At 47.2% G+C, this 19,791-nt stretch overlaps 1 protein-coding gene across 1 annotated transcript in view; it reads right to left on the bottom strand.

Moving 5' to 3' along the window:
• GDPD5 (glycerophosphodiester phosphodiesterase domain containing 5) overlaps nucleotides 1-19,791 on the bottom strand; it is a 56,960-nt gene that overhangs the window by 15,801 nt on the left and 21,368 nt on the right. The window contains exons 2-7 of the mRNA XM_007940928.1: nucleotides 19,118-19,221; nucleotides 15,391-15,484; nucleotides 14,633-14,692; nucleotides 1,637-1,735; nucleotides 1,224-1,317; nucleotides 683-828 (exon numbers count right to left, since the gene is read on the bottom strand). Coding sequence (XP_007939119.1) covers nucleotides 683-828; nucleotides 1,224-1,317; nucleotides 1,637-1,735; nucleotides 14,633-14,692; nucleotides 15,391-15,484; nucleotides 19,118-19,221 — 597 coding nt within the window. The remainder of the gene's footprint in view (nucleotides 1-682; nucleotides 829-1,223; nucleotides 1,318-1,636; nucleotides 1,736-14,632; nucleotides 14,693-15,390; nucleotides 15,485-19,117; nucleotides 19,222-19,791) is intronic.

Below are 19,791 nucleotides of genomic sequence, written 5' to 3'. Positions count from 1 at the left end.
AAATACCATCGTGGGGGGCCGGTACTGCCCTATTTGAGAACTACTAGTTCAAGGCTTTCCTGGGTGAGAAGATCCTTGTTCAGACAGGAGGAAGGCCTGCCCAAGATAACAATGTCTAACTCTTAGAACTTTTTGTGTGCACGCTCATATAGGGGCACTTTGCACATACTGACACTATGAGGCATTCATTCTCATTATTTCCACTGCACAAGAGGAGGAAACTAGGCACAGAGAAGACAGGAAATTTGTCCAGGGTCCCACAGCTCATGAGGCAGAGCTCAGATTCAACCCCTGGCAGCATGGCTCTGGAGACGACCCTCTCAACCTGAAGCTCTTACTGCTGGGCCGCAGAGCAAAAACCTCTGCCTTTCTGGCCAGCTTCCACCAAAACCACCAAGGACCCTTCCCTGCTCACAACCTGTCAGTGTCTGGACCAGGCCTAAATGCTCTGCATCTCTCCAGGGCCCTCAGTATAAAAGTTAATTCTTTTAGCAAGGGCTGTATCCAAGCTGAAAGCAATTCTTCCATATACCCAAAACTGAGCTAAAAACCATTGCTACATTCATTATATCTATTTCCCAACAAGATCCTCCCTGCAGGTCTTTGTCCATCTCCTGCTATAACAGCAGCCCTGCCCCTTCCTTCCCACCCTAGTCTGTTAGGATCCAATGGTGGTACTCACCATCGGGGCCCCGCGGTGGCCAATGAGGGCAGGCTTGGGGCCCAGGTCCTTTTTCTCCATGATGCAGGGAGAAGAGATGGAGAGTGGGGCCAGGTAGAGGGCAAATACCACAGTGAAGAAGGTGCAGAGAATGGCTGTCTGGGAGGCTGCAGACATGGGGCATGAGTGCCACCTGGTAAGCCACTCAGTTCCCACCATCTATAGGAAGGTTGAGGGTGGGATGCTGGGCCCTGCTTCCCTCCACCCATCAGGACCCACATGCACCAAGGGCTGCCCCATTCTTGCTGAGAAGGTGAACCAGCCTCTAACTCACACATGTGCATACACAGACATAGAGACAATTGCCAAGGAGATGAGGCTGTAAACTTCTCTGGACTCTGTGGGTCAGTCTGGCCCAGAACCCTGCCCTCCATGCTGAGAAGGAGGGTCCTACCTCATCCTCAGGCCACCCAGATAGAGCTCAGGTGAGGAGGGTAGGACAAGCTGGCCTTGGAAGTTGGAGGTGTTGGGGGAAGGCCAGGCCTTGTCCAGCCATACTCACAAGACCGCTCTGCACGGGCAAACTGTCCAGCCACGATCCACGAGAGGGCAGTGATGGCAGCCAGGGCCCCCAAGTGCAGGAACGGTGCTGTGCCCTATGTGTGTCGGGGAGTAAGAAGGGCGGTGACTCTCAGCCATACCTAGTCCCCTCTGGTCTTCAATGTCTTGTCTATCCACCCCTATCAGTAGGTCAACAACTCTGTCTCCATTTTACAACTGAGGAACCTAGGCGTCTCAGGGCCCCTGAGTTGTAGCACCCTCCCTGCCTCTGACTTGCTGTGTGACCCTGGGCCCACCTCTGCCCCTCTCTGAGCTTTGGTATCAAGAAATAGTACCCTGCCTTGTTTTGAGGGTCCTAGGGAGGTGGTAGCTTCTTCTATCCTCTCTCTCTCTCTCTCTCTCTCACTCACTCACCTGCAGGGAGATCAGCAGCACCTCCCACTCATCCTCCCATAGCTGGGCCACAGCCGACATGGCCACCACCGTGGAGACCAGGATGACCACCAGCCCCATCTGGAAGGGAAGAGTCACCAGACAAAGGGTGAGAGCATGTGTGCCAGGGCAGCCTGAGGCTTCCCAGTGTGTCTAAGAGACAAGAGCAGAGACAGAAAGGCAGAGGGAGAGACCAAGCGACAGAGAGGGGAAATGGCGAGTGCCAGAGAGACAGGCAAAGCCTGGAGGAGGGGACAAGGAGAGACAGAGGCATGGATTGAAAGAAAGCCAGAGACAGACCAATGGACAGAGGTGATGGGGAGCAAGCCAGAGGCAGGAGGATGTAGACAGACCCAGCCAGGAAGAGACAGCAAGAAAAGTAGAAGGGAAACTTTAGGAGACAAGATGAAGAGCTGGGGCAGGATGTAGGTACATCCTGGGGCTCAGTCCTGAGAGGACAGAAGGGAGGGGGAACTGCTCAGCAAATGAGGGCTGCCCTAGGCCTGGCCAGGTACATCTATAGCCTTGACTTGCCCTTCCAGAACTTTCATGATGGACTTGCCCTTCCATCCCTCATGACAGATGAGGAAACTGAAGCTTCACTGGAGTGTAGGTTGAGGGGCCCAGGCTGCAGGGGCAGGAGGCTGAGGGGCTGGAGTCCCCTGCAGGCGTGTAATATCCACCCATCCTCCAGCATTGGCTTGGCTTGCGGTGGTACTTCAGGCTGGGAGCAAGCCAAGCAGTGGCAGACAGACCTGCTCCAACAAGCTGTCCCCACAGCTTGCTCTCAGCCCTAGCTTCTAATGTGTTATGGGGTACCTTCCCAGCAAGGACCAAGGAGCACAGCTCTGATAGAGGAAGAGTTGGCACCTTCATAGGACAGAGATCTCTGGGGACAGATGGGATCTGTAACATCTCATGCAACACAAGATGCTCCCCAGATTAGGTGATGCCTGGCTTCCAGCTACTCAGTGTCTAGGGCCTCCCTTGATCCCTGGATGTCACCCTGTCCATCCTCTCCACACCATCAGACCTGCCTCCCCAAAGCACATCTACTCCAAGGCCTTCCTCAGTCACCACTCTCTGCAATAGGTCAAGGCCACTACACTGGCCCCTACTGACCTCTTCAGAGTCATTCCGCTCCCCTATCTGCCCCCCTGCTGGAACAATGGTCCTTCCCCACACCCCCTGGCACTGCCCAGGCATCCTGCCTTCCTCAAACTGCTGTCTGCCAGCAGTGCCCTCGCTCCACTCTCTCCCTGTGATGCCCTTCCTTGAGGCTGCTGCTCTCTGAGACGGCGCCAACCTTTGAGCATGGGCTAAATGGGATTTCTAGACGATTGAGGGCAGAAACAGTGGTCTATCCACCTTCCTTTCCTGCCAGGTGGGGAAGATTAATTTTTGCCTGGGATTAAGTTTTTCTTTGGAGATTTTTCCAGCCCATCAGCCTGGAAATGGATGTTCCAATAAGAAACAGTAACAAGGCTAAGATAGGCAAGAGACTTTACGAGCTGCGACATGCCAGCTCCAGGGACAATGAAAGGGAAGGAAATGCAGGTTTACTGAGGACCCATGTGTGTCCAGGCCTGTGTGAGGCACTCCATGTTATCCTCCTGTTTATCACGACAACAGCCCAGGTAAGGCCTTACTGTCTTCGTTTTATACACAGGGAAATGAGGCCTCGGAGAGGTAAAGAGTTTGCTTAGTCAAACAGCTTCCCCTCAACCCTTCTTGTTGTTGTTGAGAACATACAAAGCAAAACATATACCAATTCAATTTTTACATGTACAATTCAGTGACATTCTTTAAGTTGTACAGTCATTCTCCTTTTCTGAATTATTCCTCCCCTATTAAATAAACTCAGTGTCTTCTAAGTTTCCTATCTAATCTTTTGAGTGGCTGTTGTCAATTTGATCCTATACAGATAGTTCTTAAAAGAGTGCAAGGAGAGTGGCCATCTAAGGTGCAACTACTGGTTTCTCCCTGTCTGAAGCAAAGAAGGGTGAAGGAAATCAAAGATGCAGGAAACAATTAGTCCAAAGGATTAATGGACCACATGAACCTCAGCCTCCACGACCCTGAGACCAGAAGAACTAGATGGTACCCAGCTACCACTGCTGACCATTCTGAAAGGGATCATAAAAAAAGGTCCCACATCAAGCTCAATTGGCATAACATACTATACAAAACATTGTTCCACCTACTACTTTGGCGAGTAGCGACTGGGACCTTAAAAGCTAGGAAGCTGCCATCTAGATGCAACAACGGGTCTCTCCTCGTCAAGAAGAAAGAAGAAAACCAAAATTAATGGAAACAATCAGTCCTAGCGACTGGTACACCATCCGATCTGCAACCTATACAACTATGAGACCAGAAGAACTAGATGGTGCCCAGCTACCACTGCCATCCACTTGGAAGGGATGTAGGAGATCCTACATAAAGAGGGAGAACAATGTGGTACAAAACTCAAAATTGTTTAGAGGCAAAAAAAAAAAAAGAAGGTGGGGACCAGGTTTGCTTGTCCAATGGAGCCTGGTGTAACCACTGAGACTATGGCCCCTAGTTGCCCTTTGGGTCTGGAATTGAACCCACAACTGTGGTTTCCAGCCAAACAAAGTACAGGCATGTGAATTAAATATTTACCTCAAGTAGACACACGCCCTGGAGAGAACAATCATGGGAGAAGGAAGGGCTGCTTATGCACAGGGAGATAGATAGCTCAGGGTGCAGAAGAGTATGAAGGGATGGACACTGGGAGGAGGTAACTATGGGGAGGAAGTGGGAGGGGAGCTGCTGCATTGTAAATTTTGGTCAATGACATGAGACAAAGTATATGTGAACTGCTGTATGAAAAGTGAATTTACTCTGTAAATCTTCACCCAAATCCTAATAAAAAAAAAAAAAAAAAAGGTCCCAGATAGAGTAGGAAGAAATATGGAACAAAACTCAGAATCATAAAAAAAAGACCAGGGTTACTGGTTTGATGAAGACTGGTGGAACTCCTGAGACTATGGCCCTTAGATACCCTTCAAGCTAGGAAGTGAACTTATCATCCGTGACTCCACAGTCATCTAAACGATAGACAGTTCTTTAAGGTGGACAATAATATCAGGAGGGTATGCACTCATTACAACAATCAAGCATATGAGACCAAGAGGACAGCATTTGACCAGGGATAGAGCTAGGAAGGTGGGAGGGGACAGGAAGGAAGAATGAAGGAAAGGGGTAGGTGCGAGGAGGAAGTAGGAAGAATACTGTTACAGTGTGGGGATTGCAGTAAATGTTACAAAACAATGGAAAACCAATTTGCTCTGCCAACTTTCATCCAAGTCACAATTAAAACAAACAAACAAACAAACAAGAAGCTCTGGTAGTATAGTGGTTAAACCATTCAGCTGCTAACCAAAAGGTATGCAATTTGAACCCACCAGCCACTCTGCAGAAGAAAGATGAAGCAGTCCACTTCCAAAGATTAACAGCCTTGGAAACACTATGGAGCAGTTCTACTCTATCCTAAAGGGCCCTGAGAGTAGGAATCAACTCAGTGGCAGTGGGTAAAAGATTATAATGCTCAAGGAAGACCATTCTTTGCTAATTAAACTATTGTTTGATTTTAAGAAGACTTCAGGGGATATTTTTGGTTTAGGGTTTAAAGTTTAAAGATTATCTTCAGGTTCTGCAGCTCCTCTAGCCTCAATGGTTCCATAAAGTCTGTATTTTATGAGAATTCAAATTCTGTTCTTCATATTCCCCCTTTTGATTAGGATTCTTCTAGAGTATCTTTGAACAAAACATTCAATAGGTAACACAGCTCTGAAGGGGCAGATCTAGGATTCAACCGGTTCTGCCTTTCTTAGACATCAGGCTCTTTCTCAATGTGAAGGAAGGCTGAGGAGTTTCTTGGGAATACAGGATGTTTTTACAATCTCTGGGACCCCCAACTCCCAGGTCCCTGCAAAGCCTTTTGCCTTCCTGCTGCCCCTCCAGGCATGCATCTGCTCCCTAGTGGCTGCGGGAGGAAATCCTGGGCACAGCAAGCATCTCTGAAGGGTCCTTTCTGAGAGCATCTTATTACAATGCTTAACTACTAGTGGAAACACTTGCAGTAAAACTGATTCCCCATAATCCTAATGCAATTAAAATTTTTATGAGCTCTGGGTTTTAAAATTGCTATAGTGGTACCTTATGCTCAGCAACATTTTGCAATGTTCAACTTCTGCAGGACTTCCCCTTCACATACAAAAACACATTGTGCCCAAAGCCACAGTAATAGCACTGACTCCCAGCAATGTGACCACAGTTCCTTAAATCTGACCAGGAAGGATGACTCCCACACCAGAAGGCCTGGAGCCAGGTCACTGTCCCCTGTGAAAATGGTCTTGGGTTTTCTCTCCAGGTGGGCTTGTGATTGGTAATAGTGATGGAGGAAGGGAGGCTACAATTGGTACCTTCATCCACAAGCCAGGCCAGGGAGCTGAGACCCAAGGGAGTCAGAGCCTAGCCTTGCAGGGGACAGAATGGGTTGGCCCCTTGGAAGTAAATGATTTGGTTCAGTAGTCCATGAGGACACTAGTCCAAAAGGCAGACAGTTTGCCTAGGGCATTGGGCCAAAAGTTACTCAAATCACACCACTGGTCAAATCTTAACTCTGCAGTTTAATAGGGGAGATAACCTCTCAAAGCATTATTGCCTGAGCTATGAAATGGGGATAGTGAGTATCTACCTGAAAGAGGTTTGGGAAAGATAAATGAGAAAATGCAAGTGAATGCTTAGCACAGTGGCTGGCACCAAAGCAGTAAATACTTATTAAATGTTGGTGGCATAAATTTTGTAAAATGGACATAATATCAAATGAACAGGATTACACCCACTCCTCACGTATCAACATGGTTAATTCCAAAGACCAAGTTATTATGCAAAAGTTGGCATTATGTGAAAATGGAAGATGACCACATCAGATCACAAAATGGAGGACGACTATATCATTACAAAACTGCCAAATTACATCAGTACATAACTGCCAAGCCATTGAGAATCATGGCCCAGCTAATTTGACACATAACCTTAATCATCACAGCTGGCATTACTCTTGCTTTGTATCTCAGTGTTTGTTACTGCTGGATGTATGTTATTAATGTGCAAAATAGGTGGGTAGCAGATTTTTTTACTGTTGTTGTAAATGCAAGTGTCAGATAACAAGATAGTCTAAGTGAGAAATAGGTGTATTGGGAGAAATAAATGAAATACCTTGTGAAAAGCACTTGACCCATGTAGTAAGTACACAATAAATGATGGTTATTGCTGCCATGGTTAGCACAATGACTGATACTCAGTTATCTTGACTTGCTTTCCTTTCTTAAGATGCAGCTAAAAGGGTAGAGGCTAGACACTAGGAAGAACTGGCTTCTGGGCCCATTGTTTGGAAAGAAGTCTGAATTTGTGAAGTGTGTTGATGAAATGAATGTATTAGGATAGCAAGCAGAGGAGCTGATGGAGCCTGGACTGAAGGCAGATGTACCAGCCCTGGCTCATCCAATAACTTCTTGTGTGGTATTCAGTGCTCCTCCCTGGGCCTCAGGGAAGGTCACTGGCAGACACCTCCTCTGTGCAAGTCCTGGGCTGAGACCACACAGATTAATCAGACTGCTCTGCCTGGGGTTAGGGTGGGGTGGAGAGAGGACACTAAGTCTGTCAAGTAGTGGACAGGTGAGGACGGAGACAAGAACAATGAAGTATGATCAGTGTTATGACTGGGTAGCCTGGAGGTAGAACCTGTGATCAGGGCTCACATTCTCACAGAGATGACATCTGAGCTGATTCTGGGGTGGTGGGTGCAGTGAATTGCTTGATGTGGCCCTTCTAGCCATTGTCCTCCATTCTGTGGTGTTTTGTAAATCGCATTATCCATGCCTGTTTGGGGTGGTGTGGTAGTTAAGGTCAGGTATCAACTTGGCTGGGCAGCTGGTAGTAGTCATTCCCTATAATGACTGGCAATCAACTCTGTGATGGGATTTAGGTTAATTCTGTTGGGACAACACAAGTGGAATGTATCTTGAGTCCTGCCTTGCTGGAGGGTATAAAAAAAAAAAAAAATCACCACCCTTAGCTTCCCGGAGGGTTTTACCTACGAATCTCCTGGGAAGATTCACTTGCCTCTTGCTCCAGCTTTGATCCTTGGCTTATCGTCATCTCACCCCTGGATTTGGGAAAGCAGTCGCCGTCTGATCTGCTGATCAAGGTTCATCTAACCCCGAGAGTTGGGAGGATCCGCCAGACCTACTCACGGACCTGGGACTCGCCAGCCTGCCAGCCTCCACCACCACTACGTGAGACGAACCCTTGGGTGTCTGTGAGTTCTGTGAGGCGTTACAGCGAAATTCAGAACCCTAAGACTGGGGAAATTACTGGGAGGAGGAGGAGGGGTTAATGTCTGAGATGATGGAGTGGCATGGTAGTTTGGACATTTGGGACATCTTTGACCTCCGCCTCATGGGGACCAGCCTCGTGCTGATCTTTCTAAGACAAATTGTTCAAGCAGTGGGTTAGCCAGGAAAGGTGCTCTGGTAGTGCAGTGCCTAAGGTATTTGACTAATAACCAGAAGGTTGGTGGTTCAAACCCACCAGCCATTCCATGGAAGGAAGATGGGGCAATCTACTCCTGAAAAGATTTACCACCTTGCAAACCTAGTGGGGGTCATTATGAGTTGGAATAGGCTCAGTGGTCGTAGGCTCAGTTTTTGGTATTTTTAGTTTACCCAGGAAGGGGACAGCATCTCGGAGAAAGAGCCTCCTATTTACTGCAAAGCCCCCAACTACCCTGCAACCTTCTCCCTTACCTCCTGGACCCCTAGACTTCCTCTGGAGGCTTTAATTTTTTTTTTTTTTTTTTTTTTTCCTTTCCTGTAAGGGGTTCCTGGGAAATAAGAGTTTTGGGAAGGTTGGTAAAGTGTGGGGGAAGGGAGTTCCCAAGTGGGCCCCTGGATCCACTCACAGTACCCAGCCTACCCACAAGTGGCTCCCTCCCTGCACAGTTCTGAGCACCTCTATCCTCCAGCCCCTCTGCTACCCAAGACTTGGAGAGAACCACATACTCCCAAAGTAAAGATGATGACTAAAACATATTACAAAACTATAGTATTGAAGCTGTATGATACTGATATAAGATCAAACAGGTAAATCAAAGCCCAGAAACAAGATAATACATGTGAAATTTTAGTATATGATAAAACTGGCATCTCAAATTAGGGGGGAAAGGATGGATTATTCAGTAGGGAGAGTTGGGAACACTGGGAAGCCATCTAAAAAGAACAAAGGAAGATCCTACTATACCTTAAAATAACTTCCAAAAATATTTTTAAATTTTTCAATATTAAAAAATGGAAACATATAATTATCAAATGATACCACAGATAAATTTTTGTAATCTCAGTGTGGGAAAGGTCTTTCTAAGTATAACACAAAACCCAGGTGTCATGTATAAAGATGACAGATTTGAGCACAGTAGAATAATAATAATAATTCCTATGGCAAACCCAAGGAGGGGTCGCTATGAGTCATGTCTGACTCGAGGGCTCATAACAACAACAACAACAACAACAACATGGCAAACATGCCATAAGCAAAGTCAAAAGACAAATCATAAACTATGAAGAATTATTTGCAGTTCATTGGATAAAAGACTAATTTTCCAAACTATAAAGAACATCTGAAAACTAATAAACATGAAACAAAACCCATAGCAAAAAGGGCAAAAGATACAAAGGCAGTTCATAGAATAAAAACTAAAACTAAACTTACTGCCGTAGAGTCGGATCCAACCCATAGCAACCCCTCTTTGGGTTTCCGAAGTGGTATCACTACAGAAGTAGATTGCCCAACCTTCCTTCCAAGGAGTGGCTGGTGGGTTTGAATGGCCAGCCTTCCGGTTAGCAGCCAAATGCCTTAGGCACTGTTCCACCAGAGCTCCTAGTTCATAGAATACTAAATACAAATGACTGAAGCACATGAAAAATGCCAAATCTAACTCCTAAAAAGGGAAGGTCAAGCTAAAATGACATTGATACACCATCGGACTGGCAAAAGTCAGGAAGTCTGTGGGGGTGTTTTTATAGGCACGACCATATATTGCCTTGCTAATCAAAAGGCTGGTGGTTCAAACCCTCCAGCCACTCCTCAAGAGGAAGATTGGGCAATCTACTTCCGTAATGATACCGCCTTGGAAACCCAAGGAGGGTTCGCAATGAGTCGGTCCAACTCGACGGTAGTGAGTTTTATATATTCTCTATAAATGCATGAATTGGTGGCACTTCTAAGGAGGGAGTTTGGCAAGAACACACAACTACCATATGCCCCAACCATTCCACTCCTAGGTATTTTAATAAAATTAATAAAAGCACATACCATATAAAGATGTGTACAGGAATGTTTAAAGCAGATGTTTTTATAATATACAAACACTGGAAATAATCCAAATATTAGTTAAATAGTGAACAAAATAGATCAACAAAATCTAGTATGTCTCTGCAAATGGAATACTACTCAGCAACAAAGAAGAATGAACTATTAATGAAATCAGTCACAAAAGAAAAAATATTTCAAGATCTCACTCATATGAAATATCTATAACAGGCAAATGTATAGAAGCCAAAGTTTATTAGGGGCAGAAGTTGTTGTTGTGGTTGTTGTTGTTATGTGCCATCGAGTCAGCCCCGACTCATAGCGACCCCTCCTTGGGTTTCTGAGGCAGTATCACTACGGAAGTAGATTGCCCCATCTTCCTTCCAGGGAGTGGCTGGTAGGTATGAAAGGGGCAGAAGGGAAAGGCAAAAGGAAAGTCACTGTTCAGGAAGCAGTGAGTTTATGGTGGTGGAAAATTTGGAATTAATATTGGTGATGGTTAGCACAACCTGATTCATGTAATTGATGTCACTAATTGTATACATGAAAAAATGTTCAATTGGCAAATGTTAGGTCACATATATATGCAACAATTAAAAAAAGGAATGAACTATTAAGAAAAAAAAGAACTATCATAATTCCACAAGTACATACCTTTACCCAGCAATTCCCCATTGTACTGACAAAGGACTGAGAACTGGGATGTCCATTAGGCCCATTAATAGGGTAAATCCTCAAAGAACCAGGAGACACTGGGATAGGAGAGAGTACGAATGGGGAAGCTCTTCATGTACTGGAGTGGAAGGAGTGCCAAGAATCTTGTTAAGGTGCAGAAGAGAGTGCATAGGAAGTTACTACTTGTGCTTAAAGAAAATGGAGGAAAGATAGGTATTTAAGGAGCCCTAAGGCTGGCGGTTCAAACCCAGCAGGCACTCCTCGGAAGGAAGGTTGGGCAATATACTTCTGTAGTGATACTGCCTCGGAAACCCAAGGAGGAGTCTCTATGAGTCAGGTACAACTTGACAGCACATGACAACAAGTGGCACATTAAGAGCTCTGGTGGCATAGTACCTAAGGCATTTGACTGATAATCAGAAGGCTGGCAGTTCAAACCCACCAGCCACTCCTTGGAAGGAAGGTTGGATAATCTACTTCCACAGTGACACTGCCTCAGAAACCCAAGGAGGGGTCACTATGAGTCAGATCCAACTCAACAGCAGTGAGAGTGGCACACTGGTTAAGCACTCAGCTGCAAACCGAAAGCTGCGAACTCACTGGCAGCTCTGTGGGAGAAAGATGTGGCAATCTGCTTCCGTAAAGATCTACAGCTTTGGAAACCTTATAGGGCAGTTCTACTTTGTCCTATAGGGTCACTACGTGTTGGAATTGACTTGACAGTAACAAGGCTTTTTGGGGGGCTATAAGGAGCTCTGGTAGCATAGTGCCTAAGGCACTTGACTGCTCACCAGAAGGCTGGCGGTTCAAACCCACCAGCCACTCCTCGGAAGGAAGGTTGGGCAATCCTACTTCCGTAGTGATACTGCCTCGGAAACCCAAGGAGGGGTCGCTATGAGTCAGAGCCGACTCGACGGCAACAACAACAACAACAACAACATATATATGTGTATGTGTTTAAAAGAGCTCTGAAAGGCACAAAGGAATCATGGTTGTCTCAAAAGAAATGTGGAGAAAGGAACTTGAGGCTGGGAACTTGGGTAGGAGGGAGAATTTCATTGTGTAGTCTCTTCTGCATTTTGGCTTTTGAGTCATGTGAATGCATTACATGGTCAAAAATTAATCAAACTGCCATCAGGATGGCTATTATCAAAGAAATAAGGAAAACAACAAGTGTTGGCCAGAATGTGGAGAAACTGGAATGCTCGTGCATTGCTGGTAGGAATGTAAAAGGACATAGCCACTGAAGAAAACAGGCAGGCAGTTCCTCAAAAAGTTAAACATAGAAACACCATAGGACTCAACACTTCCACTTTTAGTTATATACCCAAGAGAAATGAAAGCAGGGACTCAAGACTTGCACACCAAGGTTCACTGCATCACTATGAACATAGCTGAATGGTGGAAACAATGAAGTATCTATCAACAGATGAATGAATCAACAAAATGTGGTCTAGCCATACAATGAGATATTACTCACCCATAAAACGGAATGAAATTCTGATACATGTTACAACAAGAACTTTGAAAACATTGTGCTAAGTAAAAGAAGCCAGAAACAAAAGGACAAATATCGTACAATCCCACTTATATAAAACATCTACAATGGAGAAGTACCTGGAAACAGAAAGTAGATCAGAGGCTGCCGGGAGCTGGGGGTAGGGTGGAGAATTATTGTTTAATGGGTATTCTGTTTGGGGTGATGAAAAATTTTTGGAAATGAGGGAATAGTGGTAATAATTGCACAACATTGTGAATGTAATGCCACTGAATTGTACACTTAAAAATGGTTTAAATGGCAAATTTTATGTTATATACATTTACCACAATAACATTTTTAACAGGTAATTAAAACAAAACAAATAAAAATGATTAAGGATTCCTTAAAATCTTAGAATCAAATGGCAGAATCTTGGAACCTGATGAGTAGAATCTCCAGCCTCTGCTGGAGGATTCTGAGCTATGGGAACTCTCTCCCTCCAGGTGCAGCAGGTTGGGCCATGAACCAGCTCTGCTTGGATGGAACCTTCACATGCTGGGATCCTACAGGAGGGAGAGAGTGGAGTGGAAGGCTGCCCTGGAGCCTGGGAAGCTGGCACTAGCACAGATGAAGGGCTCCGATCCTCATGCCCCCAGGAGAAGATCTGACATTGATCTGCCCACCTCCAGCCAATCAGGCACCCCCAAGGGATCTCTGCTGGGATCAAGCAGATGGGAGCTGACCTGCTGAGAGCTGGGCACAACCCAGAAGAGGTGCCCAGAGCATACACCAGCCTCGCCTGGGGTGCCAGCTGGTGCAGGTCTTTCAAGTATCAGCTTTGCAGCCAGAAGGAGAAAGTGCTTTATAGATGGGACTATGGAAGCCCAAGGGAGACCTCAGGATAGATTGACAAACAAGAGGAAGGCAGGAGAGAACTGAGGCTGTGTGCTGCTCTTCACTCATCTAAGACTTCAGTCACCATCTGTGTGCTGATGACACCTGATTCTGGGTCTGTCTCCCGAGCTGAGACTAATGTTATCAACTGACCTAGGACATTCCTCTGGATACCCAGAGGCATACCAAGCCCAACCCAAAGCCCAACCTGAGCTCACACAGCTTCCCTCTTCCTGTTCTTGCCCGGCAGAAGTAAGCCCCACCTCTCAGAGTCATTCTGGACCCATCTCATGGGCTCACAGTTATTTCTGGACCTTTTTGCCCCTTTCTAAATGGTATGCTTAGGTGGGTAGTGGTCTAGACATTTGGCTGCTAACAAAAAGGTCAGTGGTTCAAACCCACCAGCTGCTCCACAGAAGAAAGATGAGGCGATCTGCTTCCATAAAGATTTATGGCCTTGTAAACCCAATGGGGGTCACTATGAGTCAGAATCAACTCAATGGCAGTGAGTGTTTTTTGGTTTTTAAATGGTGTGCTGGGGTGAGCCAGGCTCTGGAAAAAGAGAGGTGACCTAGCCCTTCCTCTATGGCTTATGGGCTCTGGAGGAGGGAGGAGCTCTATACTGGTCAGCTTTGTACAACCCCTGTCCCCATTGGGGCTTCAAAAGAGTTGGCATCAGAAACGCACACCCAACACCACACATACACTGAATGGGGAGTGAGAGCTGGGGCTCAGGAATATATGAAGCTCATCTGCTTACAGCCTAGCCCCAGTGGGGTACTGGGGACACAGATGTGGACAGAGCTGGTTCTGGCCTACAAGGACCTCTGAGACTGAGGAGGGTGGGCTCAGGGTGGGGGCAGGGGAGACAGATGGAAACATAATGAAGATGCTCAGGAATTTGGCTGAGGAGACTGCATCGGTCTGAAAACACCCAGCGGAGTGTCAAGGAAGGGGGAGAAAGGGAGGGCAAGAAACATGGGCTAAAAGCAGAAAAGGGGCAGACACACCAGGGGGCCTGAGATGTTTCTTGTAGCAGAAGCTGAGGGCCACTGTGCCATGACAGAAGTTGGGCCTTGGTGCTGGGTTAGAGTTTGGATCATTCAGAGAGTAAGGGGAGCTGTGGAAAGGGCTTTAAATGCGGGAGGAATCTGGGTTTTAAAAAGAGCTCTCTGAAGAACAAAGAGGAGTTGAAGCACCAGGCAAAGCCAGCCACAGGGCCTGGCTATGGAGCTTGAATCCTGGATCCACCACTTATTAACCAGGAGCCTTGGGCAAGCTACGTAATCTTTTTGTACCTCAGTTTTTCCAAATGCAAAATGGGATGTTGACAGTACCTGCATCATAGGTTTGCTATGAGGGTTAAACAAGTAAATAAAGGGCTGGATGTGAACAGTGAGTGCCCAGGGTTAGCAATTACAGCAATTATAATTATGACCCAGGGAGGGATGATGTATCCAGGCTTTTCCTCAGCTACTGCAGCCTCCCCGCCTCCCCTGCCCTTTTCCTTCTCTGGCAGAGGCAGTCCTTACCTTGTGTAGCCAGTGCAGGTTCATCTGCTGCCCCACGAGGATGTGACATAGCGCCAGGATCTGAGGAGGGGGCCCCAGGGAAAGTTAGGCTCCATGTGGGACCGGAAGGCTCCTACCACTGGTCAGGATTCCCCAGACACCCACACCCTACTGCTGCTCTGGGCCTGACTCAAAGCACAGAGTCAGCAAACCCTCCCTACAGGCAATGGGAATGCCCAGTCCTGCCCTGCCCAGCCCAACCCAGCTTGGCCTCCTCCCACATTCTTTCAGGCCCCTGTCCCCATTCTCTGGAATTTCTCTCCAATGGGTCACTGGGTCCTGCTGTACTTATACCACCCAACTTAATTCACCAAATACTTTGAAAGGTCCAGGTCCCAGGATTCTAAAACAGACTTGTACCCTACCCCTGAGAAGCCCCCAGACTTGAGTCTGAATGGGCAGAATGCTGGAAGCAGACACCCAACCCAGAGCTTCCCAAAAGAGGGCCATATGCAGTGGGCCCTAATAGCTGGGCTGGTGCTCACCAGGTCAGGGGAAGAACATTTAAAGAAGGGGCAGACAACGGAAGCTGGAAAAAGCAAGATGACCTCCCATGTCAGAAGACCTAAGCCTCAGAGCGACAGCAGAACAGGAGGCCCTGGGAAAAGCCAACCTCCCCCTATAGACCAAGGCAAGACCATCCCACAGCTTGGCACAGGCCAAGTCCCTCTTCCCTTTGGCAGCAAGACCACCTGCTCCTCTTGCCAGCCCCTGCGTACCACGAGGCCTGCAATGTAAGTGAAAGCGGCAGCTGTGGTCACAAGGATGGGCACGGACCAATCGCTCCAGTAGCCCATGCGGTTGTAGAGGTACCTGAAAGGAGAAGGGGCAGGAGTCAGATCTGGTCCAGAAACAAGGATGGTCAGGAGGACTGTGAGCTCTAACACAGCCAGACAGGCCACAGGCCTGGCCCAGTGACCAGGTGGTACCCATAAAGTCCCAACGCTTCTCACTGCCCAAGCATCGATCATGCCTGCTCATGGTGAGAAACCTAGGAATACCAAGAGGCAGAGAGAAAACTACAGTTCCTCAAAGTTCTACAGCCCAGAAGTAGTCGTTACCAAGACTTTGCTGAATTTTCTTCCAGTAGATGTTCTTCCCTTTTGTGCTGATATATTTGTATACACAGCAGACCCAGGGCTACATTGTGTCCAGCATAGTGACTGAGATGCCCACATTGGATTGGAATCCCAACTCTGCCTCAATTGGCCTGTAAGGCAATAGGCTCCATGGACTCTAAGATGCCACGATTGTGAGGATCATCTCTCTTTCAGGATTAAAATGCAAAAATACAGGGTCTTAGAATTGATAATGTAACGCAATACTTGACTTCTCTGAGCCTTACTTTCCTCATCTATGGGGTGGGGATAAGAACAGAATCTCCCTCATAGTAAGGTAAGGCACACAGTAAGTGTTCAATACATAACTGCTTCTCTTCTAAATAATATAAGACTTACTGGGGTGTAATGCCTAACACACTTGACTGCTATCTAGAAGGCTGGCGGTTCAAACCTACCAGCCACTCCTCGGAAGGAAGATTGGGCAATCTACTTCCATAGTGATACTGCCTCAGAAACCTAAGGAGGGGTCGCTATGAGTCAGAACCAACTTGACGGCAGTGAGTTTGGTTTTGTGGTTTGATGTCAGTAAAAATGCTAGGGAAATGTGATTTTTAACAGTCATGTGGTACTCCATTGAATTAATGAATCATAATTTATGTAACCAGCTCCCTAGTAATGGCATTTAATAGTTTCAATTATTTTCAAAATAGAAAAAACAAATAATTTCCAATTATTCACTATTATAAATCAACACAAAGATGAAAAGTTTTATACATATATTTTTCTATAATTTGAATTATTTCCTTAGGATAGATTCTTATAAATAGAATTATAGGGTCACAGGCAATGAACCTTTTAAGGCTCCAGATATTGCTTAGTTGCTTTCTAAAAGGACTGAACTACCATATCCTTCCTATGCAACTGGGGAAACTGAAGCTCAGAGAAGGCAGCAACTTTCTCAAGGTCATCTAAGAAATGGAGTCAGCACCAGACAGTTTCACACCTGCTGCCATCTTGGGCCTCAGCAGAGGGTGGAGGGGAGACCAGGAAGACTCCAAGTGGCATCTACTTGGAAGATCCCTGAGTACATGTAACTTATTGTACAACTGGGGAAACTGAGGTTCAAAGAGGGGAGGGGGACTCGCTCATGGTAATTACTCTTAAAGGATATGTTGGTGCCCCTTGTCTCTTGAGTGTGACCACTTTGGAAGAAAGCCCTCCTGGATGGTAACAGCCCCGATGGCCCCACCCTAGTCATCCTCATCCAGCCCTGACCACTTGGGTATTGCTCACATCCTCTTACAGAATGAATGTCCCTGTTGCCAGAGACTCTCATGAGCATGAGGGCCAGGCTAGGATCTGGAACCTCAGCATCAACTCCAAGAAACTGAGGTGACATGACGAAGGAGCTGCAGGTCTCCGGGCCATCCCCGAGTCCCAGGACAGGGCTTCCTCTGCAGCCTCCCCCAGCTCTGCCGAAGCATCCAGTGACAGGGAGCTTACTCTCTGAGGCATTGTGAGTGGCTCTGTGAACAGCATGAGGCAGTCAGGCAGGCTCAAGTCCTAGATTTGTTTTCATTTTTCTACGTGGCTTTGGAAAGGTTACATAACCTCTCTAAGCCTTGGTTTCCTCACTGCTTTTAATACGTGCTTTTGGCATTGACCAGTTGTGTGGCCGTGGGCAAGTCCTGCCCTTCTCTGGGCCTCAGTTTCCCCATCTGTGCATGATCTTCCAGGCAGTAGACCTCCAGTTCAGCATACAGAGTTGATGGGTCGGCAGGGGATATTTCCATATACCCATAATGACAAGGTCTGTACTTTGGATACTACAAGAATGAATAATTGATTTATGGCATTTAAGAAAGGCCAGAGGCCACCTCTGGGACTCGGCTGGGGCCCCGGGTCATCTTGCTGGGCTGATGGGAGCAAGAGCAGCAGAGCAGCATGTCCTTTATTGTGCTCATTAAAGCCTGGGGCTGTGCAGAGGGAGTGGACCCCCAGATTCCCTGGACAGTCTCAGGATCCTCACAGAATCCTAGAACTGCAGCCTGGCAGAATCTGTGTCCTAGATCCTAGAGACCCCAAGTTCTAACACCATGGGCACTTCCCCTGGAGGTTCTGCCTCCCAGGAAGCAGCTTCATATTTAGATGGAGCTTTGAATCCTCTGACATCCACTTCATCCTCAGGAAGATTGGTGAGGCCAGAGTTACCCCATTTCACAGAAGAGGAAACAGGCTCAAAGACAGCCAGAGACTTGCTCATGGTCACACTAAGCTGAATTTCTCATCAAAAGAAAGAAAGATCACTGGATGGGGCATGAGCAGCCCTGGTATCTTAGCCTCAACTCTGCCCCTAACTGACAATGTCACCATGAGTCTCAGTTTCCCTACCTGTTGACAGAGAGGTTCCCACTAGAACCTAAGGTCCTTCCCTTCCACTCATAGCCTTTCATTGCTTGACAAAAGGCAGGTAATGGAGGTTGGGAGGGGGGTGAGGAGGAAATAGGTGTCCCTCCAGCTTCCAGGTAACTGCCTGAGACAACACTTTGAACCTGAGGTTGGAGCCCACAAAGGACCCTGGGCTGTCCCAGAACCATAGCATCCACCATCCCTGCCCAGAACCCAACTAAGGGAGTTAGGAGGCCTGGGGTCTGGGGCTATCTCCTCTGCTGGGACCTTGGTCTCTCTGAGCCTTAGTTTTCTTGTCTATAAAGTGGGCAACCAGAAGTCCTGGCCCTAGGCTAAGCCCTGCCCTCAGTCTTACAATTCCATCCCTAACAGCATCAGGAAGGAGCCCCTATATCTCCCTAGCTTGCCTCTGCTTTGTCTGAGGGTTTCATTCCAGCTCCTACGTCTTTTTTCCTCTTGTGCTCTAGGCTTCAGTAATGTAGGCTGAGTCATGAAGGGAACACCAGGGGCCTCTAAGGATACTGGCAGCTGCAGTCCCATGTGTTCCAAACCCAGCCATCCTTCAAAGCCAGCTCCTATGCCTCTTCCTCCAGGAAGCCTTCCCTAAGCCCCTAGTGGGATCCCTCTGCCTCCCAGCTTGGGGCACAGAATTCCCTTTTTCCTGGTTCCAGTTATTTCATTGTTCACTTACATTGCTAGGCTGGGGGCGTCTGGGGAACAAGATCCACGTATGTCATCTCTCTTACCAGCTTATGGTATTCACCCACTTCCCACCTACAGTGTCACATCAGCCTCAACAAAGCCCTGGGAGGGGGACAGGACAGAGGCTCAGAGGAAGTAGACTTTCCCAAGGCCACACAGAGAAGTGGTAACAGAGGTCTAATAGCCAACCTGGGAGAGAGGCATAAACCTAAGCCCTAGGTCCCCACCTGTGCCTGAGAGCCCCACCCACCCTGCTCAGCCCACATTCACTCACCAGTTGAATTCATCATAGTCATTGTGGACTTCCCACCAGAAGTAGAGCCAGGTAAGTGTGAGCCCAAAGGTGAAGGTGAGGAGCAAGAACCAGAGGCGTTCCCACTGGAAGAGCAGAGAGAGGAGAGGGGTCATGCATGCTTGAGGCAGGCCTCCAGGCTTCCTCCCACCCAGAATGTTTCCCCTTCTCCCCTTTCATAGCCAAACCCAACAGGCAGGGATTACTGCCCTCTTAGCACAGGGGAGGAATTGAGGCCCAGAGAGGGGAAATGACCTGTCCCACATCCCACAGACCAAAGTCACACAGTGGTGGGGAGCTAGGGGCAGGAGTCAGGGGTCTCCCTAGAGCTTTTGTTGCATCCTGAGGCCTTTTCAGTGGGTACCTGTCTCCTATTCTGGCAGTGACCCCCAGAAGCAAAGGTCACATCTGCCCTGAAGCCTTAGCCCTGGCACAGTGACTGAAGTTTGTGAAGTCACACCCTTCTCCTCAGTTTTTTGTTGTTGTTTAGTGGCTTTTTTTTTTTTTTTTTTTTTCTCTTTTTGTGAACTTTTACACAGCAAAACAATTAACAATTTAATTTCTACATATACCATTCATGTTGTTGTTGTTGCTATGTGTCATCGAGTTGGACCTGACTCATAGCGATCCCTCCTTGGGTTTCCAAGGCAGTATCA

This window comes from Orycteropus afer, unplaced genomic scaffold (genome assembly GCF_000298275.1).
Source record: "Orycteropus afer afer isolate SDZICR_OR568_19922 unplaced genomic scaffold, OryAfe1.0 scaffold00074, whole genome shotgun sequence".
Lineage (NCBI taxonomy): Eukaryota > Metazoa > Chordata > Mammalia > Tubulidentata > Orycteropodidae > Orycteropus > Orycteropus afer.
Note: the sequence above shows the minus strand (reverse complement) of the source record. Positions and strands in the feature narration are given on the sequence as shown.